This window comes from Puma concolor, chromosome D2 (genome assembly GCF_028749965.1).
Source record: "Puma concolor isolate L17-30 chromosome D2, mPumCon1.1.hap2, whole genome shotgun sequence".
Lineage (NCBI taxonomy): Eukaryota > Metazoa > Chordata > Mammalia > Carnivora > Felidae > Puma > Puma concolor.
In genome coordinates, this window is record NC_141677.1 from 5,195,352 (window position 1) to 5,212,426 (window position 17,075).

The 17,075-nt window shown below is 45.8% G+C and overlaps 1 protein-coding gene across 5 annotated transcripts in view; it reads right to left on the minus strand.

Annotated features, from left to right (window-relative positions):
* The window catches only part of PRKG1 (protein kinase cGMP-dependent 1), a 1,267,967-nt gene that overhangs the window by 220,177 nt on the left and 1,030,715 nt on the right, over nucleotides 1-17,075 (minus strand). For all 5 annotated transcript variants that reach the window (XM_086679490.1, XM_086679489.1, XM_086679491.1 and 2 more), the window contains one exon: nucleotides 3,684-3,761. In XM_086679490.1, coding sequence (XP_086535616.1) covers nucleotides 3,684-3,761 — 78 coding nt within the window. The remainder of the gene's footprint in view (nucleotides 1-3,683; nucleotides 3,762-17,075) is intronic.

Consider the following 17,075-nt stretch of genomic DNA (forward strand, 5'->3'; position numbering starts at 1 on the left):
TTTTTGAATCACATTTTTTTCTAACAGTAGCATATTAGATATGTTGAACAGAATCAGAAAATCAAGATGTATTCGAATCATTACTGCAACTCTGAAGTTTTGCCTAACAATCCTGTACAATCTTGGCTCAACTTCCTTCTGGAGAGAGTTCAATTTTTGATGTAACACAGCTACAGGGCCGTACGCACAAAATTTGGGCAAAGATAGTTTTCACTGCTCCTTTGTGAATTCTTTGATATTTTATGGTTCAAGTTGGGGTGGAAAGGAACGCCATGTTTCCAGGCAACTGGAATATACAGAGAACGAACTCAGCTTCTAGAAGAGGCAGCAACAGGTACTGTAGACATCACTATAAGCATTTTGCTCAAGGTGTAGAACAATCAGTTTATGGAGGTTTAACGGGGGAAAAACACGTATTTCAGAGTTTCTCCCTTTGTGTGCAAGTGCTTCATGGGAAAATAAAAAGCCTTACACTTAAATGAATGTCTTGAGTGGGGGGAATCCACTTGTAACTCTAGCTGCCTGTGGGTGTCTTATGACATGCTCGAAGGAAAAGCCAGTTCAGGGGTAACAGGGAAACGATCTTTGCAAGGGCTACCCTTTGTAATTTTTTAAACACATGAGAAAACAAGTTTACATCTGTATACCTAAAGCAAAGCATAGAGATTCAGAAAATTTCAATGCTGCAACCTATTGGCCTGCTTACTTGAAGGCTCCTGTTACTTTTCTCTCCTGTTCCATCCCACTGGGACGTAAGCGGGTTCAACTCCTGCCCCTCAGGATTTTATATACTGATTCCAATACACGCATACAAGAATTAGTATAATTAATACACTAATATCATATCTCAAGAATCATATAATTAATGTGATTAAAAATCATAGCAGCTAAGTTGCAGGACATGACAAACTAGTTATGGAAAAATCTATGGCTGGTTTAGAAAACATCTTGAATGTGTCAAAAGAGTCTAACATATTCTTTCTACTTCTCTCCCAGGATCCCCATGGTGCTCTGAAATATTGCCAAGGGAATGGGCTCCTGCGGTGTCATTTCCTTGTTATTTCTGTTTATGCATAATACAAAACTCATAAAGTAGCGCCACTAATGCACCTGTTTTAAACTCAAACTGGTTACAAACCACAGGTTCCTTTAGGTAGTGCTAGGTATTTGCAGTAATGAGGTAATCACAAAAGTCTGTCAGAAATTCATCACAAATGGATAAATGTATCATCCCATGAGAGCAAAGGATTAGCAAAATGGTAAAGAAAAAAAAAAAATAAATCCAGACTGTCGGGACAAAAAAGTCCCCCTGTGGCCTACTGAATCATTTATATCCATGAGGATTTTCAATTTCTCCTGATTCTTTGGTAAATGTTAAGAAATAAAACAGTAAATGGTAAAGCTCCAATAATTTATACATAAACCACAAAATGTTAAGGTTTCTTAGCCTCTAACACTGGGCCATTCAGAACAGAGTTTTCACTGTAACTGTGGTCGGACATGTCATTTCTTGATGTCCTCAAGATGCTGGCACCTGACATCTATGTCTGTCCCAGGCTTTCTGCGATCAGCCAACAGAACAGGTATGATACAAACACAGCCGGTGCCATCTTCGCTTTAGTGTGACATGTCACTGGCGTAAAGTCGGACACGTTCTTGAGTCAAAATCGTTTCAGAGAGGATTATCTCAACTGTGACCCAGCAAGATTTATAATCTTTCACATATCCTGTTCACTGGGGGTCTGTAATTCGCTTTCCTTTTTTCACATGAGCCATAAAGTACGAGAGTCGGTCGTATTTGTTCAATTAGAAGAAACAAACTTATTCACATTTTAGAAATCGCTTCTTCATTTACAAAGTTTCATTGGGGCGCCTGGGCGGCTCCGTCGGTTGGGCATCCGACTTCGGCTCAGGTCACGATCTCACGTCATGAATTTGAGCCCCGTGTGGGGCTCTGTGCTGACGGCTCGGAGCCTGGAGCCTGCTTCCGATTCTGTGTCTCCCTCTCTCTCTGCCCCTCCCCCACTCATGCCCTGTCTCTCAAAAATGAATAAACATTAAAACATTAAAATACACAAAATTTTAATCTACTTTTCAAATAAGCTCTATGCCCCACACAAGGCTCGAACTCACCACTCTAAGATCAAGTCACATGCTCTACTCACTGAATCCAGTCAGGCACCTCTAAACTTATTTACATTTCAAGATAACAATTAGAAAAAGGAGAACTGCTGTATACATTCCCTTCCACCGGCATTTCCTTCCCTATCGCTAAGTACGTACAAATTCCTCTTAAGGATCCCTTATGATGAAGCAAAAAGGTTATGACTTCACTGATGAAAGGAAATGTAAGGTATTTTTAGAGTGTTAGAGCATACATCTGCATAAGTTGCCACTTTCCAACTCACTTAATTGATTAGTTTTTAAATACAAGTTGAAGTAGATTTCTAATGCTTCAAAGTTAATATAAAGGCATAAATTATGATTTTTCATTCATATCCTTTGTCTACCCCATATTTATCCTTTCCCCTATAATTTATCACTTTTAATAGATCCTGTTTAATAGGTTTATCCTTTCCCTTATAACATCACTTTTAATGGATATTAAGAAGTATCCACTGAAAATTTCTTTATGAAGACATAATAAAACCTGAGTATACTTATATCCTTGATGTTCTGGGTGCCAAGCAACTTGCCTAAGAATACTGAGACTGGTAAGTTTTACAGGGGGAGTCAGACTTGGGCCATTTATTTTATTTTTATTTCATTTTATTATTATTTTTTGAGAGAGAGAGAACATGGACAGGGAAGAGGGGCAGAGAGAGAGAGAGAGGTTGAGAGAGAGAGAGAGAGAGAGAGATTGAGAGAGAGAGAGAGATTGAGAGAGAGAGATTGAGAGAGAGAGAACGAGAATCTCAAGCAGGCTCCAAGCTCAACATGGAGACCAACACGGGGCTTGATCTCACTAACCTGGGGATCATGACCTGAGCTGAAATCAGGAGTTGGATGCTCAGCTGACTGAGCCAGGAGTCCCTGGACCATCTGCTTTTAAAGCCCTGGTGTTCTACCATAGCTATGTTACTGCTTCTAATGATGAGATTGAACTTTTCATTTTTGTTTTTGTTTTTGGTTTTTTTTTTTTTCAACGTTTATTTATTTTTGGGACAGAGAGAGACAGAGCATGAATGGGGGAGAGGCAGAGAGAGAGGGAGACACAGAATCAGAAACAGGCTCCAGGCTCTGAGCCATCAGCCCAGAGCCTGACGCGGGGCTCGAACTCACGGACCGCAAGATCGTGACCTGGCTGAAGTCGGACGCTTAACCGACTGCGCCACCCAGGCGCCCCTCCTGTTGAGAATTTCTAAAGTCACTTTAGTCTGTCTCTTGCTTAACTATATAATTTAAATGATGGAAATCTTCCCATTTATGCAGACATATCAGTGGCATCCAGCATCATGGTTATTAAATTATAGAACACAGGTTATTTTCTGGTCTTCAGAGTTCTACTTCTCTTCCTCCAGGACCATTTTTGGGAGGTCCTTTCTCAAAAGTTTCTCTATCCGTTTCAGAAGATGGAAAAGCTCGAACAGCTCACACCCCCGTGCGCATGCTCCTCCAGGGGTCATCGATGCTCCCCAGGCCCCGCCCCACCGTGCAGCCCCCTTTGGTGCTCGAGGGCTTACCGTGCCTTTGCTGATGATAAAGAACGTGTCCCCTCTGGCACCTTGCCTGATGATATACTCCCCATTCTCATAGTGGGTCTGCAAAACAGAAACAGTAACAGAAAAAAAACATGAAGGAGGGAGTAATATCACAAACAGCTCAACCTCTTCAGATGTCAGCTCTGCAGGGATGCATTCACCCTGATGGAATTTTCCCCAAGCCAAGAATCGATCAGGATTTAAGAGTAACAGTGAATGAGCACAACAATCACAAAGAAATCAGGTTTACCATGCTTGCGTTTAAAACTGTTTCGTGAATGCCATCTTTCTGGGTGATTATATTCCGATCTTTAAATCCATTCATTTTAATAGTTTGATAAAAATATTCTCTCTCCCATCGACTGAGCATGAAATAAAACAGCAGAGCTGCTAATTAAACTGGTCTTTTTATTTTGTCATTCTCGTTTGGGTTTTAGTATTTTAGTATTTTTATGATGATACCCTCCCTTCCCCTGCCCCCGCTTTTTTTGAATAAATTACTGTGGCATCTAAAGATCTTCATTTGGAAACCAGATTGATTTTCACTGTGGGTTACATGGTCTTAGGGTGAGTCTGAAGGCACTGCCTCATGCTTTCACGCCCTTGCTTCGGTCATTTAGATTCGGCCCCTGTCAAACGGAATGTCTTCATTTTATGGACTGAATTCTGGTCCAGCATCTGGGAGCTCATCAGCCAGCAAATGAAGAGCAAAGTAAGGCTGCAAAAGGGTCATCACTCAGTGTGTCAGAGCTCAGATTTGGACGCAGTCACTAGGTCCGTTCCCAGGGTGAAGATTACTCCTGCCATGAACAAAAGTAATTTCTATAAGGCGAGGTGGGAAAAAGTATATTGCTGGGTCAGGAGCTATAACAGAAAAATGACACTGTGCCATCTGGCGACACTCCTCTCTGCGGCTCAGCAAGGGAGCCGTATTTGGGGAAAGAAAACGTACTTTATGCACTCCCTAGGAAACAGATTTCATGGCTTACATGGGGTATCCATCAGGCCAACGACTGTGATTTGTCCTTATGTACTTCACTATCATGTTCCTTAATGCTACTGTCTATTCACTCTTTTTTTAATGTTTATTTATTCTGAGAGAGAGAGAGAGACTGCTAATGCACAGTGGGGGAGGGGCATAGAGAGAGGGAGAGACAGAATCGCAAGCAGGCTCTGTGCTGGCAGCCCGGAGCCGGAGGTGGGGCTCGAACTCACAAAACCACGAGATCCTGACCTGAGCCAAGACCAAGAGTCAGACACTTAACCAACTGAGCCACCCAGGCATCCACTCTTACAACTGCCTTTTGTTAGTACCTGACCGTGAGAACAGCCATAACTTCTTTCATATATCTAGAAAATTAACGTATTACTTAATTTTCCTTTTTTTTTCTTTTTACTCGTAACAAGTTATAAAAATAGGATTATAGAGTGCATATTCTTCAACTGATTTACTTCATGTAAGAAGCTACCCACGCTCCACTGTCACGACTTGTTGTTTGGGAAAGAAAAGGTCTTTACGACATGCAGATTTTGAAAAAAAATGCCTCGATCTCACCAACATATCTAAGCGCCTCCGAGTCAGGCCCGGTTCCAGGCACTGATGATACAAAGAAGGGTAGGACAAAAATCTCAGAGTAGTAACCATCCACTGAATGTTTATCCTATGGTGCAACATTCTACAGGCACACAGTCCAATACAGTAGCCTCTGGCCACATGCGGCCACTGAGCAGTGACATGTGGCCAGTGTGTCTGAGAAACTGAATGTTTTTGTGTATTTCATTGCCTAGATTTTTATCCTTAGTAACAGCGATGTTACATTATGTTCCATTTATCTTCCTCTTTGTCGTATTTCTCACTTGCTTCCTAATCTGAAACCTCTTGAAACCCCCCCAAACAAGCCAGGGTGCAAACGCCATACTCCATGTTGGTAGGGTTTGGGTCCGGTCTGTTGTCCAGCCTCACACTTTCCCCAGGCTTCCCCATGGAGAAGGTTCTTGAGCCCCAACAGTAGTATGAGGATAAGTCACCGCTGTCGAGCAGGACAAAGTCTCTCCGAAAAGAAGAGAATTTGCAGCTTACAAGAGACCACGTAATGGTAGCAGAAACGCTGTTATTTTGGAAAAGGTAGAAAAATGCAAATAAAAAGCACCAAAACTGGAAGAAACTTTAGCTCATCTGAGCTCATTTTTACTTATCTCCTTAACAGCACATTCCTCCCCATGTGACTGTCCTTTCCTTTCAGAAAGCCACAGTGACTTATACTGTATTACCCTACATATCTAAGTGCGAAGGTAAGACTTTCTCAGGGACAACACCACTGCCATCTTGACGCAGATAATCCTTTGCGGGTGGGAGCTGCCCTGGCCAGCTGTTGGGTCTCTAGCAGTCACTGTCAGCTCTATCCCCTGGATTCCTGAGCTGCTTTAAATCCCGAAAGTGAACCGTGTGGCAACCAACAATGTCACAAGACATTGCCAATTACCCTGGGTGGGGGGGAGGGGTGGTGGGGTGTGCAAAACTGTGCCCGGTTGAGAATGTGTGAGCTAAATCTTTTATGGTTTTCTGGACCTGAAACGGCAATTTATGATGTCTCTTGGTAGTGTGTGTGAACCAGATCATTCTTTGGCTTCCCTCAGTGTCGGCTTGGATCCCTGCAAGGTCTAAGGCCTCACGCTTGTGGTGAGCATTTGGAGCCGGTCACTAGCTGGGGGCACGCCTCTGACTGTCAGCTTCTGCCCTGGCCCACGCAGGCCTCTCTGGGGGGAATGCCTAGTCTCCTCCACAGCATGGTGATCTGGGGGAGAGTTCCTTTCTTCTATGGTGGCTGGCTTCCAAGGGCGCAAAAGCAGAAGGTGCCAGGCTTTCCCAAGGCCCAGCCTGGGAACAGGTCCTGTATCACTTGTGCTACACTCAGAGGGTTCAAGCAGGCCCCAGATGCAAGAGGAGGGGGCTGCACAGAGGTATGAACCTTAGGAGATGGGGTGTATCAGGGCTGCTGAAACACAGTCTCCCACAGACCTCACGCTTCACATGCATGAGACGGAGCTCCCCACCTTCTCCCAGCCCTGCCTCTCCATGACTTTTCTCCATCATTGATGACAAGCACCTTTCCTGGTACTTGTCCAATCATCTTGGAGTCCCGTTTGACTCTTCCGTCTTGTAGGCCCACAACTACTCTGTTAATACGCCCACGCTCTCCACCTTCAGATTACACCCAGAACTCAGTGACTCTTCAGTGTGCTTTTCCAGTCGCCATGTTCTCCTGCCCTGTCACCTCCTAACTGGGATATCCACTCCTACCCGACCCCTTGGTCCCCCTTCTTACCTAGCAGCCAGGCGATGCTGTTAACACACAGTCAGCCCATCTGCCCCCATGTGCACGGGGCCCCACAGAAGCTGCAAGGTACTAACGGCTTCTGCTCCTTTCCTTCGCTGGCCCCACCACCCACCTCCCTCCCTCGCACTATGCCTGCTCTATTCACACCACTTTTCTTGCTGTTCCTTGAACACTCGGGCCCATCTCAGCGCCTCTGTGTAGGCTCTGTCCTCTGCCTGAGATGCCCCTCCACACCGCATAGCTCAGAAGGAGCTATCTCAGGAGAGGAAGGTTAGCAGAGGGCTGATGGACAGAAGCGAGGGCATCAAGGCATGCTGAAGGTAAAGTAAACCGAGAGCTGGAACCAATCCTTCTGATAAAGAAGGATCCACCGGCAGCCCCAGAGAGACTGCCCTCTCTCTTCTCTACCCTTTGGTATCCCGCTGGGGCTCCCTGTTGGCTGGGGTCAGCTGGAAGTCAGGAGACAGTGGAGCCCTCCCAAGTCAAATCAGCCTCTGGACAGACGGAAGGACCCAGGAAAAGTGAAAAGTAGGCCTGTGGGCAAGCAGAAGGCATCAGCCCCACGTTTACCATATCAGTCTCTTCTGAACCACCTTTTCCTCTAGAATGTCAGCTCCACAAAGGAATTTGTGTTTTCCCTGCTGTTCCCCCTTGCACCTAGAAGACCACCTGGGTGTTCGCTCAATACTTATCAAGTAAATGGCTTACACGGTAAGGACGCTTTGTGCCCCACACAGCGAGGGCTCTTTCCCTTTTGCTGGTTTGCCCCCACCACACGGGTCCACTGCTCCAGGAACTGGGACGGGGTCAGAGCCAAGAGGGGCAGCCTCTCATCCCACAACTCCTTCTGGGGATGGAGGGCCAGAACCCTGGCAACCGTCCCCACGAGTCTCCTTTGAGCCACATGTCTGTTCTTAAATGAGTTCCCAACAAGACGAATGGGATTCCTCTAAACGGTTTTCATGACTCAACGTCACCCCATGGTGCTGACAAGAAAACCCTTCAAGTGGAAGCAAACTCCTAGCCATGGGAAAATGGGAAGGAGGGATTGCAGAGGAGCCCAAAGGGTGTCTGCTTCATGAAGCAACCCAAGCAGTCACTGCAAGGCCAGGACTGAGACGGGGGTGGGTGCAGAAGGGGGACGGGTAATGCTGAGACACTAGGCTGTGAGAAGAAAAGACTCAAGTCACACTAGTGGTCTTCAAATCCCCTCTGAACTGTGGTGAAGCAGAAGGAAGCAGCCTCCCCGGATGACCTTCTGGAGTGTGTGTGTGTGTGTGTGTGTGTGTGTGAGAGAGAGAGAGACAGAGAGAGACAGAGAGAGAGACAGAGAGAGAGAAGACAGAGAGAGAGAGAGAGAAAATGAAGGGGAAGAGATCAAGGGTCTCAGTGGGCACTTCAGTACAAGGAGGAAGTGGATAGAGGTCTAAGCATCTCCAAGGTGGAATGGGCCACCCAGTGGGCAGGGGCACCACGTACGGAGCACACGTCAGCAGAGATGGGGTGAGTGGTGGCCAAGCCACTGCAGAAGAGACTGAGGGCAGCGCCCAAGGATGCCTCAGGGTGAACTTCAGGGCATCTCCCAGCCTTGAGATGCTTCAATTCTCGGACAGGTTGTATTTCCCCAAGATGGCCACTGAATAGGTTCCAGGCCACAAGTTGCTCTGTGTGGTGCCTTTGCCATTCTCCCATCAAGAGCTGGAGCCTCACTTCCCTCCCCTTGAAACCAGTGGCCTTAGCAGCTCTTCTGTACCAGCCTGTGTGGAAGCCATGCCGCGTGACTTCCAAGGTTATCTCAGAAAGCTTCCACCTGGTTCTCAGGGGTCTCCATCCCGGAAGCCACAGTAGGCTGTGAGAAGCCAGAGCCACACCTTGGGGCGATGTGCAGGGGATCTGGGTGATAGCGCCACCCACACCTGGTCCCCAAGTCCCCTCACTGCAGGGAGACACAAGAGTGTAGGAGACTCCCAGCTGGGTCTAGTCTCAGCACCTGACTGTCCCCCTTTGAAGTCCCACATGTCATGGAGCGGAGATAAGCCATCCCGATAGTGTCTGAATTCCTAACCCAAGGAACCTAATCCACGTAACAAAATGGTTCTTACTTACACAGCTACGCTTTGGGGTGGTTTGTTACACAGCCCTGCATAACCCAGACCAGATCCCAGCGCTGAGCTCCCCCCTGCTCCTGGCGGCTCTGACTCTGGCTGGTCCTGGAGTTGACATCCTGCCAGCAGCTACCTCCCCACCTTTACGGTCCCAAGGGAGAGGTGAGGGGACAGTGCAGGACACAGCCCAGGCAGCTCTCAATCTCTCATACAGGGTAACGCGCACTTGCGGCCCTCATCTCAGGGCAATTTCACAATAACCCCAGGAGGGCTTCCATTAGGGAACTGGAACAAATGGCTTCAATGACTGGCGCAAGGTCCCACCATCACCAAGAGGCATTCAGTGCAGCATTCAGTGCAGGTGACTCTCTATCCATGCCCCGATGTGGCCTGTGGTGGAGATGGGAGGGAAGGACGAGCCATGAAGCTCTACCTGCCCCCCTCCACCTGTGGCTGGGTCATTTGGTGTGGACAATAACCAGTGTTTCCTAGGTTGCAAAGAACAGATGTGTCCAAGTCCCTTGCAACGGCAAACAAAGAGATTGCTCACAGCTCCCCAGATGTAAGCCCCAGAAAACCCAACCACAACCGGCAAGTGGGAAGGTACTGAGTCACCAAACAGCATAGCGGTGTTCCAAATCCAGGAGTCAAATCATGGCACTAGACCCCCGTCTTCTGTCTCCCTTACCGCGCTGTCTTCCCTGAGTAGCTTCCCCTGAGGGTCCCCAGTGAGCCCCCCAGGGGCGGGCTCCCCATGCTCTCTCTCTTGCGTGATTTGCATCCTTTCGTCCCAGGGAGTGGACACTTTGAGAGGAACATCTACTGTTTGTTTAATTTGTGGAAATTATCTAATGACCTCCCGACGTCATCCGACATGGTTTTGTCACCCAACACCTACAATTTTCCTATCAGTGATTTTAGTTTACCTTTACTGGCATGTGCCACGTGTATTTCCAGGCTGACTCAACCCGGAAAACCCAGGATCCACAGAAAGGCCTCAGGGATGGTGGCCAAAGGCAGTGCAAGTTTGCAAAAGATAATGTCAATGATGCCATGCTCCCTGGAGACATCTGATCGCACCTGAGGGGGAAGATGGCCAAGCAGGCTGATTCTTGAGAGTCTCTCTAATTATGCCAATCAAATGCCAGCAGTTTCATTGTTTCTTGAAGGTGACTTTGCAGCTCTGCAATTTGCTTATTTCAAATTCAATTGCAGACAAGTACAGAAGGTAGAAGAAGCCACCTGAGCAGTTCAGCAGATTCCTTTAAAGGTTTCCACGGCCATTAGGATAAAAGCCAAACTCCTGAAAATGGCCTGCAAGACCACATATAGTCTGCTCAGTGTCCCCGTTCCAACCTCCTGTCACTCCTGCCTCTCTGTCCTCCAGCCTCACTGCACCTCTGGGGTCCACTTCTCAACTACCACCACAGTCCCTCCCTCCTGTCAGGCCCCAGCACACCTGGTGCCCTACTCCCCCCACCACTTCTCACCTCCTTCCCTTCCCCACCTGAACCTTCCCCCACCCCAAACACCCCTGGCCACACCACTTCATTTCACTGTTCTTTCCTGGGCTTGCCGGTACTTACTTGTATGATTTTTGTAATGGGGTTCCTCACCAGATTAGCCCTGCTTAATCTCCAGCTTTCTAGGACCACCCATCGTCACCTTAGCAAGGCCTCTACCTCTAACACAACAGCCAATCCCAGCTGCCTCTCGCTGTCTCCACTGTTGACCCCCTAGTCCAAGCCAAAACGATGTCCTGGATTTTTGTAACAACCCCCATCTGACCTCCCTGCCTCAGCCCCTGGCCCTCACTGCACCCCACACCCTATTCTGTCTGTGATTCTCTAACCAAAGTGACGGCCCAAGTAGCAAGTCAGCTGACATCACTCTACTGCTTAAAAACTCCCAATGGTTTCTTGGTGGATGCAGTTTGACATCAACTACTTCCTATGGTCTATATAGAGTTCTCTGCATTCTAGCTCCTACCTGCCCTCCTGTCCTTACCCCTTCTGTCTTACCCACACTTGTTCTGTTTCAAAAACTCTGTTGTTGTTGTTGTTTTTCTTTTTTCTGTAGCTTGTACTCACCAGACTGGACCCACCCTCAGAGATCTGCACCCAGTAGAGCCGGTATCTAGAACACTATACTCAAGGTCCTGGTCAATGTCTTGTTCTCTAGAACACCGTCCTCAAGGTTATTCTCAACATCTTGTTCTCTAGAACACCATCCTCAAGGTCCCTGTCAATGTCTTGTTCTTGCCATTGAGTCTCAACAAGGCCTTTCCCGAGCACTATCATAAATGGGCCTCCACCACCACTCGTTTTCTGCCCCAGCATTTAGTGACTATTTGCGGACGAACCCAACTACAAGTCACAGCACAGCTGAGCCCCCTGTGAGAAAGACCTTCTCTCACACCCTTCATGACTGGCAGTTATCTTTCTTTTTTGTTTGCTATCTCGACCCCTCCTCCATTACCTACCACTCAGAGGATTTAGGAGATTTTATATTATAGCCATTGTTTTGCTTAGAACACTACCTAGCTAGCATTGTTCACAGAAAAGGCATTCAACTTGTAAGCTAAATGTCCAAATGTAAACAACATGTCATACCAAAGGCAATACTTTTCGAGTTAGACAAAGCCGGTTTTCTCCTGGCTACCGGAAAGAAGGGGGGTAGCTTTGATCATTACTATGTAGGTCCCTGGATTCTCAGAATTCAACATTAATATGTAAATGTCCACTTAGACTTTAAGTTCTCCCCATACGTGCTGATATCGGCAAAAGCTCTGGACGACACTCAATACAGTGCTTCACGGCCTTGGTGCTGCTCTCCGGTGAATCCACAGGACGCCTTTTTAGTTTTCCATCAGACTCTACTATGGATATTAGATATACTGTGTTCCAGCTGTCAATTTTCTTTTCAGCCCCAACTCTAACACCTAATCTGTCATTGAACCTTAGTTCATGTGAACTAAAACACAATATATCATTCTGAAGTCAATTCTCACCTAAATCATTTCAGTCAGATATCATATCATTTCGCTTCATACTTGAGTTTATTGAAGAGCTATCCTTCATTCTTTATTAAAACATGGAACATCTATTAATTGACGCTGTCCTAACAATTAAGGGTCATGTAATACAGACCACTAGAATAATTGCTAATGATTGGAAAAATTACTACAATAAGTATGCACCACCTTTATTTGCCTGAATATCTAATAAATGCTTTGAATAGAAAATGACAGTTGGAGAACTGGGGAGTCAAGGACACGAGACATCTTGAGTCTTGATTCCTGCCTCATTTTTTTCAGAAGATAGTTGTATCTTAGAGGAAGAGCAGGATGTCAAGTAGAAAAACAACTTTCTTAAAAATGCTAGCATCTGCCTTTCTGGATCCTAAATCAGTGACGTCCTCAAAATAAATTTTTCCCTGTCCCTGATACCTCAGTTTTTTTTCAAAGACAAGATCTCGTAATGGAAAATAAGATCACCAAACAGCTTGATCAGTCAGAAGACATGCTAGTTAGGTAGGTAAAAAAAGTATTTCTTGGCCCAAGACTTCTCTATTTGGTAAAATTGTGCCCATTTGAGATGTCTGGACTGGGATTACCTACGGTGACAAGAAAGACCGACAGCTAGTCATTACAGGAACATACGCTTTCCACATTGTTATCCTTGATTTCTGGTGGTTTGGTCTTGGGTGAAAACTGAGGGGGAGGAAATGATCAACGAACACACCTGTAAACTAGACTTTTCTCCTCCTCCTCCTCACTCCATGGGCACCATGGATTTCATCACAGAACTAATGCTCTACCAACAACTGACAACAATATTTTTAGTGTGTGTAGATTTTCGTAAATTGACATCTTCCTCTCACAGGACAGTAATTATCAAGGGGACAGGTTCTGTTATGAAGCATTTTCTTAGCTAACATTTAACCTCATTACGGTTACAACGTTTACTTACTCTCCTTCCTAGCCTCCAAAGAAAAATTACCCTTTCCTTCTACTACCACTCACAAATTAGCCAGAACACCAAAAGAACAAGTAGACTCACGGAACATTTTTCTGACAACTCCCCTCCCGCACACCACGATCATCCTGTCCCAACCAATTGGACACCTGGAATATAGGTCGCTCTACTATAGAATTTTTTCTACCTCAGTGCCACGCCTGGCCTTACACTAAGAACATCCCTCATTTATCATCAGTGTTTTGTCACACTTTTTGGGCGGGACAAGAATTTGGCCCCAAGCCTGCTCAAACTAACCTGCAGAATCCTCCTTCACCAAGCCTGAACATCGGGTCCACATCAGAGACCCCGTTAGAGATCTGGTCACTCACTAATTTTAAGCACTATCATTTATCTGTGCCTTCTATGAATAAGACATTGCATTTGGCACTGGGGCCACCAAGATACCCAAGACACAGCCCCTAAGTCGAGAGGCAGCACAGCATGTTGTTCAACAGGTCCCCACCCTGCCCCCAGGAACCATCATGCCACTGAGAGGGGGAATGACAGGTTTTAATAAGGAATCCACTCTTAGAGGACTCACAGGTCCCCCACAGAACCCAGACACCTTGGAAGAAAACCAAGTTTAGGTAGAAAAGGTGGCTTTTTCATCAATACATATAACTCAGACTTCTGGATAGACAACCTGCCTCTCGCTGCCCAAGCCACACCACCAGCCTAGTTCACCAAGACACTTTAAGACACAAATAGCTGAGGCCATGACTGTTAATCTGTGCCACTTTCATGGCTGAGGATTTGCGTCTCTGCAGCTGTCCCATGGCACATTCCTCAAGGTCCTTACAGCCCTTGATGAAACATTCCTCACTTGCCTGTGACACTGTTTATCAAACTCCTTCACCCTGAACTTTGCCTTAGGGTAATATGATCTATTCCAACTACCAGGGACTTATGCTCGGTCCTTACTACTTGAAGCATTACATTTCCATCTGCCTTGATGGTGCTAGAAGGATCCTGTCTCCACTGAGATGCCCACTGTACCCGGAACCCAAGGATTGATCTATAAATCGGTCCGACCACATTGGGTAAGGTAGACATGGTGGGAACAGAATTATCAAGCAGGTCTGTGTGTATGTCTGTATGGTCAGATCCTGAGGACGTCTTGACATGTAAATCATCCTTGCCTTAACAAGGTACTGAGGTGGATTCTTACCGGCTTCCAGAGTGATGAAGAGAACAGGTATAAAATCCCTGGGGCGAGAAGTCCTGGGACAGTGTAAGCTTATCTTAGGAAATTAATTAATAACTTTGCCAATTTGTATCAAGCCAAGAGGCTGGCTTAGAGTCAGAATTAATATGCTCTGCAGTGCAGTGGGCCCAGAGGTGGCTTCGTAAAAGAACACGATTGTCACCATGATGAACAGGAGTTACTGGCAGCTTTGCATCATCCTGGAGTCCAAGGGACCAAGGAAAGCCTTTCCTGCATCTGTTGTGTGCCCCGTCCTCAGTGCAACCCATTAAAGAGGTCATGAAATCCGTTTAGTGGATTCCAAGCAGAATTTTTTTTGAATGAAATGAAACAGAAATGTCAAATACATGACAGAAAGATAGTATAATTTAAGTTTTTTTTTTAACATTTATTCATTTTTGAGAGAGAGAGAGAGAGAGAGAGAGAGAGACAGACAGACGAGCAGGGAAGGGGCAGAGAGAGGGAGACACAGAATCTGAAGCAGGCTCCAGGCTCTGAGCTGTCAGCACAGAACCTGATGTGGGGCTTGAACTCATGAACCGTGAGATCATGACCTGAGCCGAAGCTGGATGCTCAACCGACTGAGCCACCCAGGAGCCCCAGGACATTATAATTTATAAAAGTTTTGAATGTGTGTCTATGAATATTTATATGCATACTAAGCCCTGACATAAAATGTATTTCTCATTACCCAAACACTACTTTGACAAAATAAGTACTCTTCTTTCTTTACAAAAGCAGTAACATCTTCAGATCAGGCAGGTATGCTTAGTTCTTCAGGAATTTTGGTATCATTAATAAAAACACTGATATTGAGTGGGCTTTTAATTGTTTCACTTTCGAAAAAGTGGGTATAAGTTGAAAGTTCTGGATATTCTCGAAGAGGATGTATCGCCAAATGGCACTTTGCCTCAGTTCACTGCTTTGCCTTCTCCCTCTCTCCAGTCTCTCCCCCACCTCCAATCCACACCGCCCAACCTCACGTCTGCATTCTGACAAAATGCAGTCATTTACGTTTTTATTTTTGTGTATCCAAGTGCCCAATTATTCCAATCTAACATTCAGCATTTCCCCCAGTACAATAAATACGCATAGGTTTTTGTTCAACTGACAGTGAATATAGGTTTCCTTCTCTGAATCTCAAACATTCTTGAGGTCTGCGTCTTTTGTCTTTGCTGGCCAGACCACATCATTATCCCTTAATCCTCTTGAATACCTTCGGAGTTTATGATTCAAAGGCAGCTGCTGACACAGCAGTGACCACCTGCGCCAACTGAATCCTCCCCCTGGACACCAGACACAGGAGGGAAAACCTGAGCTGAAATTCCAAAAATGCTTGGGTTCTATTTAATGTTCAACTGAGCCCGTCAATGACATCATTTTCCAAACGGATTTTCAATCTCTGTTTTTACTTTGACAGATTTTGGATGCGAACACAGCCATCCAACTTAATGACTAAGAGTGAGTGATACCACAGCAGGCACACTAAATGCCAAAAATCTCCAAAAGACATGCTTCATTTCAAATCTATTCATTTCACAACAGAACAAAACTGTTTATGGAGTAGACAAACTCACATTCTCATCCCACGTAATTAAACTGTAACTCAGACTTAACAATTTGATCTATAAAGGCAATTAGCTTTGGCAGAACTTGGAAATTGTTTGCCGGGACAGATTATGAAATGTGTCACAGGAAAGCATTCAATTTACGGTTTCAGAGTCACCATCTGCAGTTTCAAGTAGAATACAGTACTCCTAAAGGTATGAACCCTGTAACAAAAACAGTAGAGCGAGTCAGAAGTACGTGGAATTCATTCAACATTTTACTTCCTTAGGCTTTTAAGATAAACATTTTGAGAAGACGCTATTCCATTTGAAGGGTATCTGGAGTCACCGAGGACAGAAAGAAGAGAAAGTGAAGAGGATGTGACTACCTGAGGGAGGGAAGGGCCCTTTATATACTGAAGGACGCAGTTCTCGCCTTGAAGATATTTTCTTTCTATCTCGACTGTTTTGAGAGCAGTCTTGCTCAGAGCTGGGGTCATACAATCATCTAAGATCCTGTCCCCTTTTCTATTCCACAGTATGCCCTATAACCAGGATACGAAAGGAGAAATGCTTCTTCCAGAATGTGAAATTAGAGTGTTTATTAGAACTAACACCAAAGCGATGCACAAAACATCTAATAACTCGTTCTTTAAATGCACTGTCCAGAGCGCCTGGGTGGCGCAGTCGGTTAAGCGTCCGACTTCAGCCAGGTCACGATCTCACGGTCCGTGAGTTCGAGCCCTGCGTCGGGCTCTGGGCTGATGGCTCAGAGCCTGGAGCCTGTTTCCGATTCTGTGTCTCCCTCTCTCTCTGCCCCTCCCCTGTTCATGCTCTGTCTCTCTCTGTCCCAAAAATAAATAAACGTTGAAAAAAAAATTAAAAAAAAAATGCACTGTCCAATCAGAAAGGACATGTGCTGGAGCACAGCACTGGGAACGTCCTGGATCATGGGACGTTTAGGGGCCCCAGCAACGAGCTAGGTCAGGGGTACCTGGCAAAAGTTTTGTACTAACTGGCACAACAGTATTTCGAGGGGATAACAACTTGTGCAAGCCCCCTGAACAGAAGCTGTGGAAACTCTCTCCCACCTTCGTATCCCTCACTAGCCCCTGCTGCGCATGTATTTTAAGGTTTCTGGATTCAGAACGAACATCATTA